Source organism: Triticum urartu, chromosome 2A (assembly GCF_056163025.1).
Source record: "Triticum urartu cultivar PI428250 chromosome 2A, HENAU_Tu73, whole genome shotgun sequence".
NCBI lineage: Eukaryota > Viridiplantae > Streptophyta > Magnoliopsida > Poales > Poaceae > Triticum > Triticum urartu.
The window spans coordinates 89383259-89403673 of record NC_141874.1 but is presented as its reverse complement, the minus strand read 5'-3'; the positions used below and the strand labels follow the sequence as shown (position 1 = coordinate 89403673).

General features: G+C 42.6%; 1 protein-coding gene across 1 annotated transcript; it reads right to left on the bottom strand.

The window, feature by feature from the left end:
* Positions 1 to 12416: 12416 nt before the first annotated feature.
* Positions 12417 to 18539, bottom strand: LOC125541089 (3-oxoacyl-[acyl-carrier-protein] synthase I, chloroplastic-like). Its single transcript, XM_048704575.1, has 6 exons — positions 17682 to 18539; positions 13263 to 13436; positions 13014 to 13127; positions 12779 to 12880; positions 12577 to 12646; positions 12417 to 12484 (listed from the first exon to the last, which is right to left on the bottom strand). Exons 1-6 carry the CDS (start codon positions 18537 to 18539, stop codon positions 12417 to 12419), a joined length of 1386 nt encoding a protein of 461 aa, XP_048560532.1.
* Positions 18540 to 20415: the final 1876 nt, after the last annotated feature.

Genomic DNA, 20415 nt, shown 5'->3' with positions numbered 1-20415 from the left:
TCACCTAAATCTAGCAAATCCTACATCCAGCTGTATCCATCCTTCAACACATAACGAAGAAACCTTCGGAAATCATTTACCTCAACCTTCAAAAAGCATCCGTTATACGAGTTATGGAAATACTCCCGAACTCCCGCCCCAGTACTGGGTGGCGTCGAGGTTATCTCACTAACAACTGCATAAAAGAGATTTTCGATGTCGGCGAAACTCAGGTATTCCAGAATCTCAATGATAAAATTGTGACGACAACACCTCGGAGCTCAACTCCCCGGGACACTGCCACAACCCCTAAATGTCAGGAGGCACCAAGAACAATGTTCTTGTCACAAAACCATCGGAATGAATCCAAGATACCCGCGTGATCCTAATTTTTTTAGTGAAATTTGAGAAGAGAAGAGTCAAAACTCTACGTCAGGATGCCTTACCAGAGCAATGAAGGGACCGAGGAGTAAAAAGAATTCCTATCTCTACGATATATAATTCCTAAATGACTCAAAACATTTTTCTAGACTCAATAACGCTAGCGATTCAATCAAGTAGGGGGCTCCTAAGGTCGGGGAAGGCTCTGATACCAACTTGTAACGCCCTCGATGCGGCTATATCTCCTACGTGTCGAAGCATGACTTAGAGGCATAACCGCACTGAAAGCAATGTCACAAGTAAGGTAATCTTCACAACAACCCATGTAAATAAATAAAAAGGGAAAAGATACATAGTTGACTTACACTCGCCACATCACACAAATACATGAATAGCATTACAATCATCCAATACACTCATGGTCCGACTACGGTACCAAAATAAAGATCAACCCCCACATGCGACAAGGTCCCCGATCGCCCCAACTGGGCACCACTACTGATCATCTGGGAAAGAAACGTAGTAACAGCGAGAGTCTTCATCGAACTCCCACTTGAGCTCAATTGCATCGTCTGGAACGGTATCATCGGTCCCTGCATCTGGTTTGGAAGTAAACTGTGAGTCACGGGGACTCAGCAATCTCACACCCTCGCGATCAAGACTATTTAAGCTTATAGGTAAGGCAAGGTATGATGTGGAGCTGCAGCAAGCAACTAGCATATATGGTGGCTAACATACGCAAATGAGAGCGAGAAGAGAAGACAAAAGCACGGTCGAACAACTATGATCAAGAAGTGATCCTAGAACAACCTACGTCAAGCATTACTCCAACACCGTGTTCACTTCCCGGACTCCGCCGAGAAGAGACCATCACGGTAACACATGCGGTTGATGCATTTTAATTAAATTAAGTTTCATGTTATCTACAACCGGACATTAACAAATTCCCATCTGCCCATAACCGCGGCACGGCTTTGGAAAGTTCAAATCCCTGCAGGGGAGTCCCAACTTAACCCATCACAAGCTCTCACGGTCAACGAAGGATATTCCTTCTCCCAAGACGGTCCGATCAGACTCGGCATCCAGGTTACAAGACATCTCGACAATGGTAAAACAAGTTTAGCAACACCGCCCGAATGTGCCGACAAATCCCGATAGGAGCTGCACATATCTCGTTCTCAGGGCACACTCAGATAGGTCAAGCTACGAGTAAAATCAACCCTCGAGTTTCCCCGAGGTGGCCCCGCAGGCTGCCCAGTTCGGACCAACACTCAGAGGAGCACTGGCCCAGGGGGGTTTAATAAAGATGACCCTTGGGCTCCGGAAACCCAAGGGAAAAAGAGGCTAGGTGGCAAATGGTAAAACCAAGGTTGGGCATTGCTGGAGGAGCTTTATTCGAGGCGAACTGTCAAGGGGTTCCCATTATAACCCAACCGCGTCAGGAACACAAAATCCGGGAACATAACACCGATATGACGGAAACTAGGGCGGCGAGAGTGGAACAAAACACTAGGCAAAAGGTCGAGCCTTCCACCCTTTACCAAGTATATAGGTGCATTAAGATAAACAAGATAATATGATGATATCCCAACAATAAATAATGTTCCAACAAGGAACGATCTCCAATCTTCACCTGCAACTAGCAACGCTATAAGAGGGGCTGAGCAAACTGGTAACATAGCCAAACAACGGTTTGCTAGGACATGGTGGGTTAGAGGCTTGACATGGCAATATGGGAGGCATGATAAGCAAGTGGTAGGTATCGTAGCATAGGCATAGCAAAAGAGCGAGCATCTAGCAATCAAAGATATAAGTGATTTCGAGGGTATGGTCATCTTGCTTGCAAAGTTCTCAGAGTTGGCTTGATCCTCGTAAGCGAACTCAACGGGCTCCACATTCACGAACTCGTCTCTCGGCTCTACCCAAACAAGAACAACAAGCAAATGGAACACAATCAACCACGTGCAATGCTCAAACAACATGATGCAGACATGGTATGATATGCGGGATGCGATATGGGATGCATATGCATGATTTGACAAGGAATGATTGAACCTGGCCTCAACTTGGAAATCCAAGAGTGCCACTGGAAAGGTGAGGTGATTTCGGTTGAAAACGATATAAACATCACCGGAATCGGATGCACGGTTTGGAAATGGCAAGCAAAAACAAATATGGCACCGGTCTGCGATAATCAGCAAGTGACCAACTAAATGCATCAAGTTAAATATGCTATAGCACTCAAACATAGCAACAAAATACATGTCAGGGATCCACTCATGATGCTTGACAAAAGATGAACACTGAGCTACGGCTAATTCATCCATTAACAGGTTCAAACAAGCATGGAAAAAGTGCAAATGATAGCAGGTTTCAGACTTAGTGAAATTAACACAAGTCTGGAATTTAATATCAGGAAGCATACTTTAGAGCATGAAAACTACAAGCTACAGGAACTTAACATGGCAAATCAAGGCATGAAATGAAGCTACTCAAAGCATTTAACAAAAGTCCCTTAGTGACCTTGAGCCAAAAGGGATCAGAAAATACAATTGCAAGCATGTGAACATAGCAAAAACATAAACAGATTCAGACTTAGTGAAAAACTGGAGCATGCAAAACAGATTAGCAAGTAGGCATGTTTACGAGCTCGATGCACTCACTACAAAGCATTGCATGACAAGCTAAGAATACATCCATCAAGAAGACATGGCATAGGATCTAGACATGGCAAGAACAACATCATAGCATGCACGGATCAAATAGCACATCCTTGGCAAAATCGCTAAACATGTCAACAATCTGCCAGGATTATTTTATAGCAAAAGTAGAGCTCGATTGACTCAAGTTAGGGTGCTCCATAAATGCAAACAAAGACATGGATAGATAGAGCACCACAATGTTAACAAAACATCCTTACTGATCATCCTTAAAAGAGGCACGGATCACTAGGAAACAACATGAACATATGGCATAACAACAAAATCAGGACAAGGACTTAGTGAAATTCTAAGTCCCTGAAATCAGCATTACCGATTACGCTACTTTGCAAGCTTGTGCTAGTCACCACAAATATCACAAAAATACATGGCATACACCCCTGTAAAGATGACATGGCATATAACAAAACACATGTAGAGCTCAGTATCATAGCATGCACACATTAATCATGGCAAAAATGACAAAATACCATTTGCTGAAACAGATCTGACAAATTCATCACATAGCCCTCTTCCAACAGCATTTCGGGCAGCAAGATGAGCTCAAAAGAAAATGATGCAATGAGATGAAATGATGTACTCGTCGAGTCGAACATTTTGATATGCTACACGCATGAACCGGAGCTACGGATGCAGAGTTATGGCATGTCAAAGAATGCAAAAAAAATACTAGGAAGAAGGGAAAAGGTAACCCCGAGATTAGGGTTTTCCAGATCTGAGATCCGGGCAGCACTGTAGCACGCACGCGCAACGGGGATGGCCGGAGATGGGGTTCGCCAGAGGACGGAGAGGCCGGGGCGTCGCCGGACTGGGCGGAGGTGGCCGGAGCTGGCCGGGCGGCGGCGCGAGCGCGGAGGAGAGGCGCGGTCGGCGGAGGTCGATGGCGGGCGCGGGCGGCGGAGCTTCGGCGAGCTTGACGGTGGGGCGGCGGAGCTCCGGTGGCGGCGGTCGGAGATGGCGGGAGGCGGTGCCGGGCGCCTCGGGCGGCCGGACGGGAGGAGGACGGCGGCGGGGTCGCGTAGGAGGCGACGCGCGGCTTCGGGCCCTCGGGGGCTCTCCCCGGGCCGGAGCGGGTGCGGGTGGCGGTGCGCCACGTGGCGGCAGGCCACTGGCTGCGGGCGACGGCGGCGACTCGTCCGGTGGGAACCGGACGTGTCCGGCGGCGGAGATGGGCTAGGCTAGGGTTTAGGGGTAGATGGGATTCGGAATTTTTGAGGGAGTGACCTTTTATAGGTAGGAGGAGCTAGGAGGCTCCAAATTGAGCACGGTTTGCGGCCACGCGATCGTGATCGAACGATCTAGATGATGGAGGCAGTTTAGGTGGGTTTTGGGCCACTTTGGAGAGGTGTTGGGCTGCAACACACACGAGGCCTTTTCGGTCCCTCGGTTAACCGTTGGAGTACCAAACGAAGTCCAAATGGCACGAAACTTGACAGACGGTCTACCGGTAGTAAACCAAGGCCGCATGGAAAGTCTCGGTCCAATCCGGAAATGTTTAACCCCCACACATGAAAAGAGGTAGAAAGGGGCACCGGGTGACATAGGAGCGCCGGAATGCAAAACGGACAACGGGGAAAATGCTCGGATGCATGAGACGAACATGTATGCGAATGCAATGCACATGATGACATGATATGAGATGCATGACAAAGACAAAACACACGGAGACAAAAACCTGACAACGAGGAAATAAAATAACTTAGGCCAGAAACGGCAAGAGTTGGAGTACAGATAAGGTAAATTACATCCGGGGTGTTACATAAGTATATGAGTTCTTTATGACTAATGTGAGTCCATGGATTATACGCACTCTCACCCTTCCATCATTGCTAGCCTCTTCGGTACCGTGCATTGCCCTTTCTCACCTCGAGAGTTGGTGCAAACTTTGCCGGTGCATCCAAACCCCGTGATACGATATGCTCTATCACACATAAACCTCCTTATATCTTCCTCAAAACAGCCACCATACCTGCCTATCATGGCATTTCCATAGCCATTCCGAGATATATTGCCATGCAACTTCCATCATCATCATATACACGACTTGAGAATTTATTGTCATATTGCTTTGCATGATCGTAAGATAGCTAGCATGATGTTTTCATGGCTTGTCCGTTTTTTGATGTCATTGCTACGCTAGATCATTGCACATCCCAGTACACCGCCGAAGGCATTCATATAGAGTCATATCTTTGTTCTAGTATCGAGTTGTAATATTGAGTTGTAAGTAAATAAAAGTGTGATGATCATTATTATTAGAACATTGTCCCATGTGAGGTTATCAAAATAAAAGATGCCAAAGAAGCCCAAATAAAAAAAGAGGCCAAAGAAGCCCACCAAAAAAGCAAAAAAAACAAAAAAATGAGAGAAAAAGAGAGAAGGGACAGTGTTACTATCCTTTTACCACACTTGTGCTTCAAAGTAGCAACATGTTCTTCATATAGAGAGTCTCATTGAATTATCACTTTCATATAATAGTGGGAATTTTCATTATAGAACTTGGCTTGTATATTCCGATGGTGGGCTTCCTCAAATGCCCAAGGTCTTCATGAGCAAGCAAGTTGGATGCACACCCACTTAGTTTCAGTTTGAGCTTTCATATACTTATAGCTCTTAGTGCATCCGTTGCATGTCAATCCCTACTCCCCACATTGACATCAATTGATGGGCATCTCCATAGCCCGTTGATTAGCCACGTCGATGTGAGACTTTCTTCTTTTTGTCTTCTCCACACAACCTCCACCATCATATTCTATTCCACCTATAGTGCTATGTCCATGGCTTGCGCTCATGTATTGTGTGAGGGTTGAAAAGCTGAAGCGCATTAAAAAGTATGAACCAATTGCTCGGCTTGTCATCGGGGTTGTGCATGATGGGAGCATTTTGTGTGACAGAAATGAAGCATGGCCAAATTATATGATTTTGTAGGGATGAGCTTTCTTTGGTTATGTTATTTTGAGAGGATATAATTGCTTTGTTAGTATGCTTGAAGTATTATTGTCTTAATGTCAAATGATAGACTATTGCTTTGAATCACTCGTGTCTTAATATTCATGCCATGATTAGACTACATGATCAAGATTATGCTAGGTAGCATTCCACATCAAAATTATCTTTTTTATCATTTACCTACTCGAGGACGAGCATGAATTAAGCTTGGGGATGCTGATACGTCTTCGTCGTATCTATAATTTTTGATTGTTCCATGCCAATATTATACAACTTTCATATACTTTTGGCAACGTTTTATACAATTTTCGGGACTAACATATTGATCCAGTGCCCAGTGTCAGTTCATGTTTGTTGCATGTTTTTTGTTTCGCAGAAAATCCATATCAAACAGAGTCCAAACGGGATAAAAACTAACGGAGATTTTTTTGGAATATATGTGATTTTTGGGAAGAAGAATCAACGCGAGACGATGCCCGAGGGGGCCACAAGGCAGGGGGGCGCGCCCTGGGCCCTTGTGGTCACCCCGTAAGGCGGTTGGTGCGCTTCTTTCACCGCAAGAAAGCTAATATCCGGATAGAGATCGTGTCCAAAATTCAGCCCAATCGGATTTACGGATCTCCGGGAATATAAGACACGGTGAAAGGTCAGATCAGGGAACGCAAAAACAGAGAGAGACAAAGAGAAAGATCCAATCTCGGAGGGGCTCTCGCCCCTCCCACGCCATGGAGACCATGGACCAGAGGGGAAACCCTTTTCCCATCTAGGGAGAAGGTCAAGGAAGAAGAAGAAGGAGGGCTCTCTCCCCCTCCCTTCTGGTGGCACCGGAGTGCCGCCGGGGCCATCATCGTCACCGCAATCTTCACCAACAACTTCACCGCCGTCATCGCCAACTCTTCCCCCCTCTATGCAGCGGTGTAACCCCTCTTTTACCTGCTGTAATATCTACTTAAACATGGTGCTCAACGCTATATATTATTTCCCAATGATGTATGTCTATCCTATGATGTTTGAGTTGATCTGTTTTGTCCTATGGGTTAAGTGATGATCGTGATTGGTTTGAGTTGCATGTTTTATTATTGGTGTTGTCGTATGGTGCTCTCCGTGTCGCGCAAGCGTGAGGGATCCCCGCTGTAGGGTGTTGCAATACGTTCATGATTTGTTTATGGTGGGTGGCGTGAGGGACAGAAGCACATACCCGAGTAAGTAGGTTGTTTGCATATGGGAGTAAAGAGGACTTGATACTTTAATGCTATAGTTGGGTTTTACCTTAATGATCTTTAGTAGTTGCGGACTCTTGCTAGATTTCCAATCATAAGTGCATATGATCCAAGTAGAGAAAGTATGTTAGCTTATGCCTCTCCCTCAAATAAAATTGCAATAACGATTACAGGTCTAGTTATCGATTGCCTAGGGACAAATAACTTTCTTGTGTGACAACAAGCTCTCTACTAAAACTAACTTAGTTGTGTCTTCATCTAAACAGCCCATGCTTTTTGTTTACGCACTCTTTATTATCTTGCAAACCTATCCAACAACACCTACAAAGTACTTCTAGTTTCATACTTGTTCTAGGTAAAGCGAACGTCAAGCATGCGTAGAGTTGTATCGGTGGTCGATAGAACTTGAGGGAATATTTGTTCTACCTCTAGCTCCTCGTTGGGTTCGACACTCTTACTTATCGAAAGAGGCTACAATTGATCCCCTATACTTGTGGGTTATCAAGACCTTTTTCTGGCGCCGTTGTCGGGGAGTTATAGCGTGGGGTGAATATTCTCGTGTGTGCTTGTTTGCTTTATCACTAAGTAGTTTTTATTTTGTGCTCTTGTTTTCTATCTTTAGTTATGGGTAGGAAACGCAAAATACCAAAAAAAATGAGTTGTACCTACTACACCAATGGTTGAAGAACCACTCAAAATCTATCACACTCCTGAAGCTTTTTACTTGGATCATCTTCGATCCCTATGTGCTCGTGCTGAAACCCCAACTAGCTTAGTTGAGGGCAAATCTTTAGATGAACATGCTTGTTATGTGCGACATCGCTTATCTCAAAAAGGGAAATTTTTACTGGATCAAATTCATCGTTTGCAATGCTATGCTTGGAATTTATGTGAAATATATGATGTTGTTGTTCTGAAAACCCTAAGAAACACCTTCCCTACCAATGTGAGTTTAGTGATAATGGAATCGTATCTTCATATGCTAAGGGTGTTTATAATTACTGTGATGTTCAACAAATTGAAGAATTTGTTGCTTTTAAGGGTGCTTATGAAATTGCTTCTTTGATTGAAAAGTATGATGTTACTCTTTACAAATCTGAAATTTTTTCCATACTTAAATAGTGTTATGATAATTATGCCATACTTAAATATTGAAAAGTATGATGCTACTCTTTACAAATCTGAAAATTAGAAAACTTCATTTTTTATTATTAGTTTTTTACTTCATTTTTCTTCTTCTTAGCTAGTAATACCAAAGCCACTAATTTATTTTTTTCCTTAGAAAACTTGATTATGTTGGTTTTACTTTACTTTATTTTATTTCTTATTTAATGGTAATACCAATGCCATAAATTCATTCCTTCGATCTTAAAAAAAACTCATTGCTTCTTAGGAAACTTTCTATTTTTTATGAACGTTCCACTATTACATGCTTATTATGTATATTATAAAGCACAATTTTGTGTAAACTGTGTGCAAATTTTTCATTATTTGGTTCTAAATTTTAAATTTCTGTATTTTTAAAAGGTAATAAATACCACTAATTAATTCTTTCTTAGAAGATTATATTATATCATTTTGGTTTTGTTTTATTTTTATTTCATTTGTTTTCTTTTTTAAGGGTAACACTAGTGCCACTAATTCAGTCTATCTTGAGAATCTTCTCTTCTGAGAAAGTGTATAAAAATAATTATATTTCTATGTAAATTGTGTATAGTTTTTTCATCATTTGATTTCATTTTTTATATATTTTCTTTCTTTTCCATGGTAATATCAGTGCCACTACTGCATTCCTTCTTACAATTGTGTTTGCAAAAAATCCACTATTTTATGCTTATTCTGGCGTATTATAAAAAATGCAATTTCTATGTATTTTTGGTAATTTTTATCAATATTTGTTTTATTTTTCATTTTATTTCTTATTAAAGGATAATACCAATGACACTCATTCATTCTATAAAAAATAATTCATTGTTTTTATTTTGATTTAATTTTAATTTATTTTCTTCTTTAAGAGTGCTACCAATGCCAGTAATCCATTCTTTTTTAGGAAACTTTTGTTTGTGATAATTCCGCTATTATATGCCTATTCTTGCATATTATAAAAAGGCGTAATATATGTGTAAATTGTGTGAAAAATGTCATTATTTGTTTGATTCTTTTAATCCTTTATTTTTAATGGGAAATACCAATGCACTAATTCATTCTTACTTAGAAACTTCATTATTTTGGTTTTTATAGTTTTTATTTCAGTTTCTTTTTTATTTAAGGGTAATTCCAATGCCACTAATTCTTTCCACTTTCTAAACAAAATAGATAGGAAAAGCAAGTAAAGTAAAACCTGATCTAGAATATGGCTCGAGAGATTGAATATAGGAAGGAATGAATCGGGCATCAAGTAAACTAAGGCATCAAGGAAAGTAAGACTTGAGGATGGAAGGGAGGAAGATGCATGTATCATCATATCCATCCAACAGTACGTGCCCACGCGTGTCTAGTTGGCTACATGCGTCATCAGCTTGCTACCTTACCAAGGTTTTGGAAGTTAGTCCTCCATACATCAAGGCACAAAAACCTATTGTCCTATTGTTTGACCCTCCCCAAGCTATTTTGACACCACTTGACCCCCCTAATCCAAGTTTCCTGGCTCCGCCACTGCAATTACATGTATGATATTGAATCTTGAATGTCCTGTAGGTTTGCGAAGCTTTTAAGTTACACTAGTATGATGCCCGTGCTACGCTACGGAATCCCAAAAGATCAGGTGAGAATTGACATCAATCAAAGTGATGCCATATTGTTGACACATTGAGAAAAATCAAACCTATCGTTTCCGACCGATCAACCCCCTCGTTCAAGCCTCACCTTGCAGAAGACTTGTTGTTCTCCCTACCCAACTTTCTCATTGTTGTTCCATAATCCATATTGAGAGGACAGAAAGCATGCGGCAAATAAAAAATCCGCCCACACACATTTGGCAATTGCGACGAACACAACCAGCTTTTGGTTAGCACATGATCCACCTCCAGTCCGCACCCCATTAACCGCTACAAGAATCTACATACAATGCCACCATAAGGAGAATCAATATTTTAGACCCTTCTTTTAGTTGTTCGCTCAAAACATCTGTGCCAACAATATTAGTCCCTGAGCTCTCCCTTCATCTTCTACCTAAAAATTGTATGTAGTGTATATAACCGTCTGTAAATTATTTAGACAAAGGAAAAATTTAGAGGGTCTGTAGTATATGTAGGCAAACAAAAAAACAACTCAATTCCAAGGGAAATCTCAATGCCAAATACGTACGATTTATTGAGACCCTAGCTACAGCTATACAAGAGACGTGACACTGGCCCAACTCAACTCTAGCCCTTGCGGGGAAAGAGAGGGGAGGGGCCGATGACGAGGAAATTTGGAGGGGTTGTTCTAGAATAATCTGTTTCCTCAGAGAAGGAGAAACCTCAGACTATTCGTGTTTTGGCAGTTGGGCACAATACGTCTCAGTCTCAATCTCAACCTTAGATTTCAGATCGGACGATACATATAGCCTAAAGGCAGGCACACCATCATCACCAACTCGCATTTTTATAGGAGTAGAGATATCATTTCTTAATTCAAGTAGCATACAATGGAAGAGGTTAGCAGAAAACAAAGCATGTCATGCACTAGTGATTGCGCTGTAGGGGACGTCCACGCATGTGTATGTTCTGCTACCATGTGCGTGTATCGATCACTGTCTGCATGCATGAGGTGCTACATGCTTTGGTGCAACATGCTAGCTAGTGCCGTTGAGGATAGATTGATCGTCCATTTACCATTAGCTTGCTTGATCGATTGTCTGTTAATTCTTAATTGTCTCTTGCATCGTACGTGCACACGTAAAAAAAATGACTGGCCCGAAATTAAAATCCAGTCACCTGACCAGTAGTCGGTCCCCTAATATATCATGTTCAATGGTTTGGTTGGGTTTAATTTTACATTGATTCACATAGGGTACAAATCACATGGAGTTCACTCCTCCCCTTCATCAATGAGTTCATTTAAATTGAAACACATATATTTCAGTCCTTTGATTTGGAGTAAGTGTGTTAAAATTTCAAGGGCTATATATATGTATCATGTATGGTCTCTGTTGCAATCGCCGTATTCAGTTTTGCAATTGGTGCCACGCTGAAGTGAGAAGCCACTAAAGGGACAATGATGAGTGTAAGATATTAATTCAAATTTTACTGGATCATTGTCATGCATGAAAGTATTTTACCACTTGAAGTAACCTAAACTCGATGTATTCTTTTACCAAAGTCATGCTATGGAAAATAAAAACGAGAAGCCGGGAGGGGGCGGGGCGGTAATGCTCATAATGAGCATCAAAAAAGGAAAAAAATATTCCAAAAATCTCAATTTTTTTGGCACTTAAGACGCGCGAGTGCACTATGTGCACGCATTTTTTCGTGGTGGAAGGATATTGGAGGAGCTCGTGGAAAACTAACAAAATCCGGCCTCCAAAAGGTGCCATTTCCCAAAGTTTCTTTCAGCGCCGAATTTTGTTTTTGTGCCACTAGCTCCTTGAATGTCCTTTCGCCACGAAAATTTCCACGCACCTAGCGCACTCGAGCATCTTGCATGCCAAAACAATTCAGATTTTTTTGCTTATGTTTTCTATTTTCTTTTTTTTGCAAATGACATTTATATTGACTCAAAATGTAGCATCAAGCGGATACAAAGCATGATGAGTTTCCGAATTACCACTCACAGCTCTGAATTGCCACTCTTGGGGTGGGAGGAATTATTGTCAGAGATAATGATACGAACTAAGTTTCCGTATGATAGGACTTTCCTATCAGGTTCCCATAATTTAAATGTCTACATAATATTGTACTTCACTAACACCTTAGTAATATAATAAATATGTAAATACAAATTACAATATTATGTATAAATATTCACGCAAATACATGGGTCACCCTGTTAGTTCCAGCAGTCGAGAATACTTTTGCACAAATTCATTTGGATGGAACCAAACATATGCAAGTTTTCCTTCATTGCAATATGTCGTGGCCCTCTGAACTGCTTGCATTTAGTAATTTCTTTCTTTTCACCTCTAGGAAAGTACTTCACCGTTCTATCCAAGACAATTGGTCCATCAGAAGATCGTGCAAACAACACATCATGACTTAAACGGTGCAAATACCACCACTGAATTATGTCCGCCAAATCCAAATGAATTGGAGATGCCTGCATTTTAAAGGGTATATATGAATTAGTGAGAGGAGTTTGTAGGGTATCCACTATTCCGTTTTCATTTTTCATTTGCATACAATACTCACCAACATTTACTTTGTGTTGTTGTTTCACATTAGGCACCGTGTCAAATTGATCAACTGTCGGTTCTGGATTCTGCGATTGATAGATCGTAAGAAAATTTCAGTTACGTGCATGTAAACCAAATGTTCTCATATAGCTGAGCTTCAGGCATCATTATATATATGGTCACTAGTAATACTTTTTTAGAGTTTCATATATACTTACAAACTGGTTTATAGTTGGGTGCACCCATCCGGTGGTGATCGCTTTGATGGTCGCAATGGCTTCGAAGGAACCTGCCGCGCCAAGGCTATGGCCAATCATGGACTGGAAACACAGGTTTTGCATGCATCAAGACCCTAGAAAAGCCATCTCACTAGAGTATCTCTCCAGTGAAGTTGCAAAGGTACGTAAAATGTGTGCTTAGAATGACACATATCTGCATGGAAGAGCAATTAACCTTCGTTGCATTCATCTTAATCTTGGATGGGTCCTTGAAGACTTGCTTCAAAGCTTTCACTTCTGCCAGGTCTCCAGCAAGGGTCGAGGTAGCGTGTGCGTTTATGTAATTGACCTGCAATGCGAATGAAAAAATAATTATACATGTGCCAAAACTCTCTGGCCAGTTCAGGAACAAAAACACAATGACCAGATTAATCGCCCCGGTTTATTCTGCGACTGGTAGGAGGTAAAAACATTTGGTGGTCACCTCCTCCGGCGCCACACCTGCATTTTCGAGGCTTCTCATTATGCACGATGAAACACCAAGGCCATCTGGTCTAGGATCAGTCATGTGGTGAGCGTCACTATTTACAGCGCCTCCCAAGTACTCCACGAGAATCGGAGCGCCGCGTCTCATTGCATGCTCGAGGCTTTCCATGACCTGCAAATGAAATAACGGTTTAATGATGTACAATGCCGGATAAAACCGATAGTCTATGGGCTAGTCTCCTGGTGATGTTTTTCACTTCTGCTCCCGTTTTTATGCTTAAAAAAGTGGTAAGTTTGAGAGAAGCATGTATTGTTGCCCTACGAAGGTGAGCAAACCCAACAACAATATTCCAAAATATTCTTGCAACTGGAATACTCTCTCCAGTTCACGAAAATAATAATGTTGTAGACATGTTTTGAGTAAATTTTAGAAAATCTGACCATAAGTCTCTTTTTTTTGTCAACTAGACAAAACTGTTGCTGTTTATTGGGAAATGTTTATATTAAACTCAAAATTATTGTGCCAATTCTTATTTGAACCCTGAACTATGTGAGACCATGTTTGTTATTAAACCCTCAACTATTTAAACTGTTGAACTTTGAGCTTAGCCTGGTTTAGGTATTTGCTTTTTCTATGTCGGTGTACCAAAAGTGGTGTCAAATTTCGGCAGTGCAGACCCAACCAGTGTAACGAGTAGATTTGACTAATTATGTATAGAGTTTTTCATGTGAAAAATAGCAAGGACTTACCGGTAATAAAGAGCAACTGAAACTATTATATTTCATGTAAGCTAGCTAGATGAGAATATGTTACCACTTCCACTATTATCTTTCATTAAACACAATTGTAATTGTTGCATCTTAGTGCGCATAAAACGATGATTGGATTACATCAAATTATCCTGAAATTATGCCAACTATAGATGTTTTTTTTTGCGGGGGGTGCCAACTATAGATGTTGAGAATATGCAATGCATATGTGAGAACTTTATAAAGATTCATGAGATCTGATGAGCTAGTAACTTACTATTTCCCACGATACGCATGCAAGTAATTCTTCAGGGCAAAGTTAGAAGCTTCTAGAAACATTCAACAAACTAAAAGAGATTGATATTTGCCATAAAGTTATTAGAATACATATTCTAGATATGTGCAATTGTAAATGGTAGAATATTCAAAGATAAATATTTATCGAGAACGTTCTAGTTAGAAAATATATTATAAACGAGGATATGATCTTGACATGTGTCTAGAATCCAATGGCTATGAAGCATGATCCTAGGTATAGCTATGAGAGAATGGCGTAAGAAGGAATAATAGCTACTAAGAAGCATGTGTTGTCTGCCAAATTTTGAAAGGTTAATAAAGAATTAGTTATTATCATAAGAATGTGGTTTCCTTGATAGTCTTGATCCTCACCAAGTGTATAGTATGACTGCCGCTATGCATGCTATATAGTGTACACGCTCACGTGATTGTGTGTGTGTGTGTGCGCGCGCGCGCGTGTGTGTGTGAGAGAGAGAGAGAATTTGAACCATTTACATGAATAGGAAAACATGAAAACATCAAAAGATTTAACAAAAATATGCATGTGCCTAATAGATAATAAAAAATAATTATATTGCGAGAGTAGTCATTTGAACGGGGCACTAACATAAAAAAACAAGAAACTTATTGTGACCATATGTCGATGAGTATAAAAACATAAGAGTAACTCTTAAGTGTCAAAATTGAGAACTTAGAAGTCAATCCCACATGAATGGCAGCAACATTCCACTTGTTGGTTGATTTGGTATTAAAAAAAACATGGGCTAGTTTTTCTAGTTTCCGCTTCGAGATATTTTAGTACTCCCTCCGATCCATATTAGTCGTCGCTCAAATGGATTTATATAGCACCGAAATACATCTAGATACATCCGTCTTAGCGATAATTAATATGGATCAGAGGGAATACTTTTCATGTTTGCGAGAATAAATGTTAATTATTAGTTTTAATTTTATAACGGGAACACCAATAACATAGAGAACATTTATACTACTGAGTTCCTCAACATATAGTAGACAAAGAGATATTTTACTTTGTTTGCAATGTACATAAATTCATATGAGCGCTCAATCAAGGCTGTGACATACAAAGCTTAGATGCAAAGCCTGGTTGTTTTCGACATCTAAATATATTTTACCACCAATACAACCGGTTACTCACTCACACCATTCACTCTTTCATGGATGCACCGGAGAGATGGTAGAAGAGCAAAGAGCATGGCGATTTTTTGTGCCAGCCAAGTGTTGAAATATAGATGGGCTTTAGGCCATAAAACAATCTCAGAGAAATCTCTAAAGGCCCATGTGGATGTCATGACTAGGTTGGGGGAAGTTTAATACCACCTTGGAAGAAGAGGAAGTTTTGGACCTCTTTAAAAAGGATTCTCTTCCAAATGCTATCAGAGAACTACAAGAAGAGTGGTTCTCGCGCACTCCTCCTGTGCCGACGTCATGTTTTGTGAATGACCCGAGCCGAGCTCAGACGTATGTCACCCAGATCTGATAAGATCACATTTGCCTCCTCGCGCACAACTCACAGCTGGCCTCCAGAACCCCGTCCTTTGCGATCCACCCAGAACAACGTGTAAGTCCGATTTGGACCCGGAACATGAAGCCGTCCATATTAAACCTTGACTATTTAAAGATGTTGAACTTGAACCTAGGCCAGGTATCGTTAGCGTTTTTTACTTCCGTGTTGACAAAAATTGTCGCACCATTCATAGATGTAGCAAATGCTAGGAATCTATAATGTGCAAATGTTCATAAAATTGTTGATTGTTCATATCACCAAAATAAAGAGAGATGAGTAGATTGATTGTCTTTTTTTGTCTAAGGAACATAAATGGTCACATTTTTTGTTGATTTTTAACTTATAATATACAAAGTTGTCCTACAAAACAGTCACATGGAGGGTTGGTGTTGATTTCACATTATGGTGTTCTGAAAATGTTATACGAGTGTGACTATTAAGCATGAATCATCAACCCGTTTATACTCACATGATTGTTTATGTTCGATATAAAGAAGCGCAAAAGAGAACTGAATATCTCTTCTCATTTGTGCATATGACAGTAGTAGTCATATGCTTTGGAGTTTTCATAGATCATTGCAGCACAAAACCACTGCTAAAAACTAGTCTATGTTTGATATTAAACTATTGAGAAATTCAAGATTTAATTTTCACAAGGTTACATAATTTAGTGTTGAAACCGGACTAAACACAATATATAGTTGGTAGTTCAAACTGGACTTTTCTCTTGTCTGATTGAAGTGCTTGTATAGATTGATAAAATATAGAAATCCAATTCGGCTCTTGGGAGCATATGCTCCTGCCCACCAAAAAATGTTTTCTTTTTACAAATGTCAATAGAAAATAAAAAAATAGATGTGTTCATTGTCACATCCAAATGGTACCTGCAAATTTTTAGTCAAAAAGTTTAAGCATTTGAGCTGTGGAAAAAAAATCAAACACCAAATGTTACTTTTAATTATTATTTTCACTGACGAAGCACTGCTATTCCGTTCGCATGAAAATTATCAAGCACGCTTGTTAATTTGTTATGTTAGGCTAACGTGAACATCCACATAAAAAAACAAAATTGGTGAAACTTGTTTACTGCCTCCTCTGTAAACTAATATAAGACGTTTTATATTAGTGATATAAAATCTTATATTATATTAGTTTACAAAGCAAGTTTTTGTTTGAATTTACTGTTTATCTGAGAACATATGCTCCCAGAGCCAAAACGGCCCTTCTGATAAAACGCATGTTCAAACTTTGCAAGTCTAACATGTCTTCTTGCGGAGTTGGGCGTGAGTGAAGTGAACGTTCCTCCTACTCTGCCAAAAATATGCGCATACTGATTACAGTAAGTAAGCTGCTTATTCGTACCTAAGGATTTTACAAGATGTTTACGTACTAATTCGAATGGACAACGGTTAGCTAGAATCAAGGGGACAGTTGCCAACTTGAAGACACCAGTAGTAGTACAGATTTTGTAGGACTCTTACGTAAGGACGGCACTTTTGGTAAGTAAATATCAAATCAATAATGTTAAACATATAAAGAGTTACACGTAATTACATGCTGATTAGGATTTTTTTCATCTACTAACCAATCATAAATTTGCCTTTCTGATTTTCAGAAAGGGTGGGCCGCCTCGTCACCTATTGACCAATCAAATTAAGGCTCTGTTCGGTAATCACTCACTCCCAGAATTTGCGGAGCAGGGAAGCCGCAACTCTGCAAATTTGAACTGCAGCTCCGCCAACTCCCGGAGCGGAGTTGGGGAGCGGAGCATTACCGAATAGCCCCATAACCCTCTTTGCAAAAGGTTGTAACTCGTTTATACGTGTAGCATATCAAACATACCAGTAGTCCGGCTCCTTCACCAAGGACAAAGCCGTCGCGGTCCTTGTCCCACGGCCTCGACGCCGTGCCGGGGTCGACGTTCCTCTGCGACAGCGCCCTGCACGCGAAGAACGCGCCGAGGGCGATCGGGATGATGCCAGCTTCGGTGCCACCGGCGATCATGACGTCGGCTCGGCCCAGTCGGATCTGGTCGGCGGCGCTGTTGAAGCAGTGGTTGGAGGTGGCACACGCGGTGGAGATCGAGTAGTTCGGGCCTCGGAAGCCGTCGGCAGCGCCCATGGCGACCAAGGCGGAGCTGATGTTGGTTATGGCGTGCGGGATGCACAGGGGAGATATCTTCCCGCACCCCTTGGTCACGAGGCTGGCGATGCCGTCGGAGAGCGCCGTGATGCCGCCCATGCCGGAGCCGACGACCACGCCGGCCCGTTCCTTGTCGACCTTCTCCATGGCGCTGGTGCCGGGGGCGAGGCTTGCGCACTCGAGGGCCTTCCTGGTGGCGACGAGGGCGTAGCGGTGGATGTCGTCAAGGCGGCGGTCGAGCTTGCCGTCGACGTAGCCCTCGGAGGAGAAGCCGCGGATCTGGGCGGCGAAGCGCGTGGGGAACCCGGAGGCGTCGAAACGGTCGATGGCGCCGACGCCACTCTCCCCGGCGAGGAGCCGCTCGTAGTACACGTCCACGTCGTTCCCGAACACCGACACCAGGCCCATCCCCGTGATCACCACCCGCTTCCTCGGGTCGGTCTCCCGCCGAGGCGCCGACGACGACACTGCCGAGGCGCGAACGGAGAGGCGGGATGGCCGCCCCGGCGGCGCGCAGAAGGGCGCGGCGGCCGCGTTCGGGAGAAGCAGGTTTTGCATGGCCCGCGGGAGGGAGGTTTTGGGTATACGTCGGCGGCAACATCACGCTAAGAAGTACGTGTCCGCCTTCGTTGCTGACGGGCCTCGACACGCCAGGTTCCGAGAATTCCGGGTACAATATGAATGTCGTGACAAAGTGCCTTGTTATATCGCGTCGGTCGCCCGATCTGGGCAGCCGACCGGCAACCTCCGCAGCCGTCGGCTGTACTTATGCATAGCCGTCCGATAAGAGCCGTCCGTGTCCAATATCTCATATTCCTCTCCCGCAGCTTTCTCCGCGCGCAGCTGCATCTCTGCCCCTCGCGTTGCACTCATGGCGACGAGCTCGTTGCACATCGCTAGCGGCATCCCCAATGTCACGCTCCCAGCACACACCACCGGTGAGACCACGACAGTCCGTGTCACACCTTGCCGCATGTTCCGTCGCAATGCCAGTGAGGAACGCTCGCAGCATTGGGTGTCGCCATTCGCAGCATCGACCTTGGATCACCGCAGCCACTGGACCTAGCAACACTGTTGTGTCCGTCGATGCTCCAGCCCCGCTTGTTCGTGGCACCACCACGCATCGTTTCTAGTCACAGCGCCAACCCGAGCCAGTTGCAGCATAGTCGACGCGCCCCTACTCCCATTACAGCAGCGCCGTAGACCCATCATAGCTCCCGGGTACACCGATCACAGCACCAGCCAATGTCGGCACTCGCGAAGCCTCTTGGAGGCCAAAGGGGGTCATGAACCCCCTCCAAAAGTGAAAAACAAAATTTATTACTAAGCATTATGGTCCAAAACATGATTATACAACTTTCCTCGCCATCCTAATGCTGCGATACACCTCTCAGCCTTTGACGCTCGTCTCTCCTACCAAGTAGAAAGAAATTATGTCTCCAGCCTCTCGCTCCATAGAAATTTGATTTCAGCACCATGTCCCAATTCTTCAATCATGTTTCTCCACTGTAGACTTCTCACCTTTCCCGACTGCTCCATCGAGGCTCCAATTTCCAACAAACCATCACGCCGGTTGCTTGCTGCTGCTCCTGCATATGCACGCAACAGTTGCTCCCTCCCCATGTTGCTGCTGTGCTGCGCGCCACGGCCGAAACCTAAAGTAACGACAACCGATGAGCTGAAAGTGAACTCCTACATGTCAATTTTGATTGCCACGTAAAGATGATTCACATGTTCTAATTGATGGCCCATGGGGGTTAACATGTTGTATAAACTAAAGGAACATGATTCGGATCATCAGATGAACCAACATATTCCGGTTATATCAATTAAGAAAACTTGATTCTGGTAAGTAGAAATGATTATTCAATTATTGTTTCTGGTAACAATTTTTTTAAATTCTTTTACGTTGGGTACACGCCTATCTTTGACTTTTCATGCACATTTTTTTTCTAGTTTGGAAATTTTGGCCCCCCTTAGTTGCTCGTCATCACGCTCCGCCACTAAATGTCGGTTGCAGCATCCTCATCTTTGTCGTGTGGCCCATTATAACACTGGTCTCAGCTCTTGGTGTTATTGTTCCAGCTTCCCATGCGCTGGTCATAGCACAGGTCTGGTCGCTGGCGGTGCTTGGGCATGGTCCTGGTACATGCATGTGCATTGTCCGCTAAGGGCGTGTTTGGTTGTTAGTATTCAGCTCATATAGGTCCTACAGATGCAAAATGCGTGTGCTTGGGTTTCCTAGGTTGCACCAAAATCTTGGCCCACACGGTTCTCAATGCAGACCCCATTCTGGCTAAGGAGGAATATCCGAATCAGACATTTCCTTAGAGCCATGCTCCAGTAGGCGCAATGTGGCACATGTCTGCACGCCTTGGGTAGCATAGGAGATGAGACACTTCGTCCTAAACCCACATCTCCATTCTCATCACCA